The sequence below is a fragment of the Morone saxatilis genome, unplaced genomic scaffold (assembly GCF_004916995.1).
Source record: "Morone saxatilis isolate NCDOM2014 unplaced genomic scaffold, NCSU_SB_2.0 Contig5, whole genome shotgun sequence".
Taxonomy (NCBI): Eukaryota; Metazoa; Chordata; class Actinopteri; family Moronidae; genus Morone; species Morone saxatilis.
The window spans coordinates 25,907,175-25,912,134 of record NW_023340095.1 but is presented as its reverse complement, the minus strand read 5'-3'; the positions used below and the strand labels follow the sequence as shown (position 1 = coordinate 25,912,134).

The window sequence follows — 4,960 nt, the reverse complement described above, 5'->3', positions numbered from 1 at the left end:
GAAATGGTCCACTTCCTTTTTTGACGAAAAATCAACAGGAAGTGCTAAGTTTATAACTTTTTTATTTTTCGAAATATCAAAATACTTTAAATTACTTTTTTTTTTTTTCCAGGACGGTCCCTAGGTGCTACGTGAAAAATTTCGTGCGAATCAGACAAAGTGTGTAGGAGGAACACGAAACATACTTTAAGGACATTTTGTGCTCTAACGAAAAAAAATTATAGGCAGAGTGTGTGTGAAAGGGCAAATGTCACATGTAGTGTAAAAGCGCTTTGAGTGGGCGAAAAGACGCTATAAAAGTACAGGTCCATTTACCATTTCAGGATGCTTTATCATTATATTTAAAAGTATCAGGCAGTTCTAGGGCTGTCCTCGACAAATATTTCCCTAGTCGACTAGTAGTTCAAGCAAATAGTTGACTAGTCATTCAACGCTGATATGATATTAATTTAATTATTGAAATATATATATTTTAATCATTATTGCCTTCTACATGATAACGGAAAAAGTGGTTATGATTCTGAATATCAGAACAACCAAGCGAGAGATTGACGGAGAGACAGAGAGTGAGACTGTACATTTACTTCAGCACAGTATAACATCACTTCAAAACAAATGCTCATGGACCAGATGGATGACGTATAATGTTACTTAAAAATCTACTCACTATAAACTTGCTCCTCTTCCTCTCCCTTCACTTCTCTCCTGTCCCTTCCTTAACACGCCGTGTCTAGTCTTGGTTGGTGCCGCTTTAAATCACCTAGCCTCCGATGGTGACTGTGGTCACCGTGAGGCTCCTATACTGTCATTAATCAACATTGTAGTTGACATTACACTTGTAATTCTACACTGTAAATATGCTAAAAAACAATACAATACATAAATACATAACAATATAATACATAAATACATAACAATATAATATATAAATACATAACGAAAGTGACATATAAAAAAAATGAGATTAAGTAAGTGGTCAGGTTACTCATAAGTTTGGTTTACCGAGAGCCATGTCTTAAGTTCTTTAAAAGTTATTCATTATTATTATCAAGTAATTAGTGCACTAGTGTATCTTAGTGCAGTAGGTGGACTATTCCAGAAGTGTAGCAATTTGATTTCCTCATTCTGAAGTTTGAATTAAGTTGTGTAAGTATGGAACATAGTCAAATTTACAACAAAATTAACAAAATTGAAAAAGCCAGAGCCATCATTCATGTGAGCCAGTACAACAAAGCCTTTCCTGCTTAAGCAACTCAAAATATCTGCTGTAAAATGTTCTTTCCACACAGTTTTTGTGTAAATCTGTATATTGTTTAGTAGGCCTTCTAAACTGTTGTAGTAACTTATTTAGTAGTAATGTTGTTAATGTCTTTAACAGTATATAAAGGCTTACTCTAACCCTAACCTGTGTGTGTGTGTGTGTGTGTGTGTGTGTTGGTGGGGCGCGCAGTACCATAGCGAGGATACAGTTCCGCCTTCCAGATGGCTCATCCTTCACCAACCAGTTCCCCTCACAGAGCAGACTGCAGGAGGCTCGGAATTTTGCTGCTCAGGTCTGTCTGATCAGTGCGCTCCATGCTCTTATAGTTGATGTTAGACTTTTTTCCACAGGATTTGAAAACCATAACATCAAGGAATGGACCACTCTTTTCTCTTGAAAGAAGCTAGATTTTTAAACACGTTACTGGAGACAATTATTCATAATGCCATTTTCTGATTAAATCAGTCAGACGAGGAGAAAGACGATTCTTTTTAAAAGTACACTACCTTGGGCGACCGGTTAGCTCAGTCGGTAGAGCTGCGACCCATGTACCAATGTAAGCCTTGCTGCACGGCCCAGGTTCGATCCGACTGCCCCTTTGCTGCGTGTCATCCCCACTCTCTCTGCCCCCCCTTTCCTTTCTATCTTCAGCTGTCCATATCAAATAAAGGCAAAAAAAAAAAAGTACAATACCTTTAAGGTGATCCCAAGATTCCAGTATGTTCTCCTACCAATATAATGATCCCTGGAAAGTAAAGTGCTAAAACTTAGGAAAGGTTCTTGTAGTGACACAAACTGAATCCACACCATAATTTGAAATAACCACACCAAATAAAATATGAGCAAAACCAAACTATGCATTTATTTAATACCTTTACTAGTGTAGTGGAGACAAACAATATTTATAGAAAGTTTGTGAGAAGAGCACTTCTCTAAATAAGTAGTGATTATCTTAGTACCGTGATTATCTTAGTACCGTGACCCAAAGCTGGTTTAACTGAAATATATTGACGCTACACTCTCCTGGTAAATGCGTGAAACACTGGTTAAAAAAAAAAAAAGGCACTGTGGTGTGGAACTGCCTGCAAGGATTACATTGTAGCCTGTTTCACAGCTGCAGAGCTGTCACTTAATATTGGACCAAATTCAAAACACAAAAAATAAAAAAATACTGAAGTTACCCTTTAATTTCAAGCAAACATCATCAGATCCAGGAATGAAGTACTTAATGTGAAATGAGATGTTTAAATGAAGTCATGGTGACAGCAGAAAGTGAATTTTAACTAAGTGAAATGTGAACAATGTAATCACCAAATTTAAGGTAATGTTAGTTTCTGCTGCCAAAATGGAGAGGAGACATGCTATCAAGGGAGCTAATTAACGGTCTGTAAATATTTTTCTGATAAAAGACAACTGGGGGTTTGTTTTTTATTTCCAGTTATCATCACAAAGTCTCCTTATGTTATTTTGAACTACAGTGTTGAAATAAGAGTGTAAAAAACATCAACAGGGTCAGGAATCCTATTAGGAATCAATAAATCTTTATGCATTTAAAATGCAGCTTTTGGTAAACTGTCCCTCTGTTTGTTAGAATCTCTGTTTTAAAATCAGAGTGACAAAGTGATTATACTTATTTATTTAAAAAAAAAGTATCTATTGCTCTGTATTTCTCAGCACCTTTGTCCCAGTTAGGTTCTGTAGGAAACTCTGTCTCTCAATCTCCCACGCCTCTCTCTCTCTATTTTCTCTAAACCCAAATGGTTGAGGCAACCAGATGGACCCACTTAGAGCTGGGGTCTAGGGTTTTCTACTTCAAGTATATCCAGTAATGTGATTGGTCAGTAGTTGGGCTGTTGATCCTTTGCAAAATAGATTATTGTGTACACTGGTTAAAAGTGAGCCTGCTTCATAATATATCCTGAGAAAATCCCAAATATAGCTGGATATCCCATTAACCTCACTTTGTGATATAGGACCTTAGTGTTGTAGAATCTCAGGAGTCTCTGGACTAAACTGTGACTTCACAGTGATTCCCCGTCAGACACTGACATCTTTGAATAATGTGATTGTACCGTATGGTTTACCACAGCATTGTTAATCCCTTGATGCAGAATCAGAAAATGTTTTGTCCTGGTCCTGTCTCAGGAAGTGGGAAACCGCTACGGTAACTTCTCCCTGGCCACTATGTTCCCTCGGCGGGAGTTTACCAGTGAAGACCTGGACAAGACCCTGCTGGAGCTGGAACTGGCTCCAAGTGCTTCCATCGTGGTTCTGCCGGTGAGTGAGGAAATTATGTGTATGTCCTAAAATGTTAAACCATCCCTCAAACATGCCTCTTGTGTCTATTATTTCACTCTCAACAGTCAGGCAGACCGGCTAACGCCGTGGTCCAGTCCTCTGGGGGCAGTATCTGGGCAGTTCTGGGCACACTACTCTACCCTTTGCTGGCTGTGTGGAGATTCCTCAGCTCGTTCTTGTTTGCAACTCCGCCCCCTCCTGGAGCAGCATCTAGAGGCCCCGCCCACCAGTCCAACTCTTACACCAACTCAGCGTCAGCCTCCGACAAAGCAAAGAGGTGGGCAGCAGAGTTAATTATAGTCTTTTGTTTATGGCCAATATGGCCATACATTTTCAAGAATTCTGGCCACATAGAACAACCAATATGTTTAAATACTAGGTTAAAGAGGTACTCCATCCTAAAACGTGTTTCATGAGCTGTAAACTGTATTATATGACTGTACTGTGTTGAAACATATCGATGCTGGTGTTAATATTGACATTCTACTTATACCAAAGTTGTGAATGAAAATTGGCATTTTGTTGGTTGAAAATGTCTCAACACACCTTCTACTGTTTTAAATCACCCTGAACCAGGTCAGGTCAAAGGTCAATGCTGACATAGAATCAACTATTTGGGAATACTTTTACATGATGACAAAACAAGTATTAACGCTCTCTAATCCCTCTGGAGCCCTCTGCAGCGTACGTTCTGCGCGTGCGCGAGGCGTAATACGTCCCCATAACAGCAGGCGGCGCTAATCTGTGTTAAAAAATTAAAACCGGAAATGACGGATCACTCAGACCTAGTAACACAGAGACTCTTCGTATCATTGGTTTTTCATCAGAAAGTCGTTGATATAAGAAGGAGTTCTTGTCATACTCGCTGAAACAGAAAAATACGAGGCTTAATAATAACAAAGACACTGCGTGTTCCTCGATCATTCGTTTTCTCGGCACCACTGACTCGCTAGTCAAGGCTGCATCCACCAATCAGATGGTCATTTGAGCCGAGCACTGACCAAATGAAAGGCGACCCGACTGACGACGTCACAGCACACCGAACCAATTCGAGTCTCAACCTCGACCCACTGTCGACAACGTCCGCACGGCCCATAATCGGTTGGTGGCAGAGCCTTAATGAGATTGTCGCAGATATAGATGTAATTGGAAATGATGAGTAGCAAACTATTTACCAATTCTGGTTTGTAGAAAATGTGAGACCGTAAGTAGTGCGATTTATTTAGTGTTTTGTTTGGAATGTGAAATATTAAATGTAGATTTTTTCTAAAGTAGTGCTCCACTTAATAATAAATCAAGACCTTGACTTAGGAATGTCAGATAATTATTTGGGATGAGATAAATTGATAGTGGCTTTTGCATCTCCTGGAAATCAGGACTGCTCTTGTCTGCTGTATTAAA

At 39.2% G+C, this 4,960-nt stretch overlaps 1 protein-coding gene across 1 annotated transcript in view; it reads left to right on the top strand.

The window, feature by feature from the left end:
• ubxn4 (UBX domain protein 4) overlaps window positions 1–3,990 on the top strand; it is a 7,718-nt gene extending 3,728 nt beyond the window's left edge. The window contains exons 5-7 of the mRNA XM_035675952.1: window positions 1,432–1,553; window positions 3,407–3,538; window positions 3,625–3,990. Of these exons, the coding sequence (XP_035531845.1) occupies window positions 1,432–1,553; window positions 3,407–3,538; window positions 3,625–3,975 (605 nt within the window). The 3' untranslated portion in view covers window positions 3,976–3,990. The remainder of the gene's footprint in view (window positions 1–1,431; window positions 1,554–3,406; window positions 3,539–3,624) is intronic.
• The last annotated feature ends 970 nt before the right edge of the window (window positions 3,991–4,960 follow it).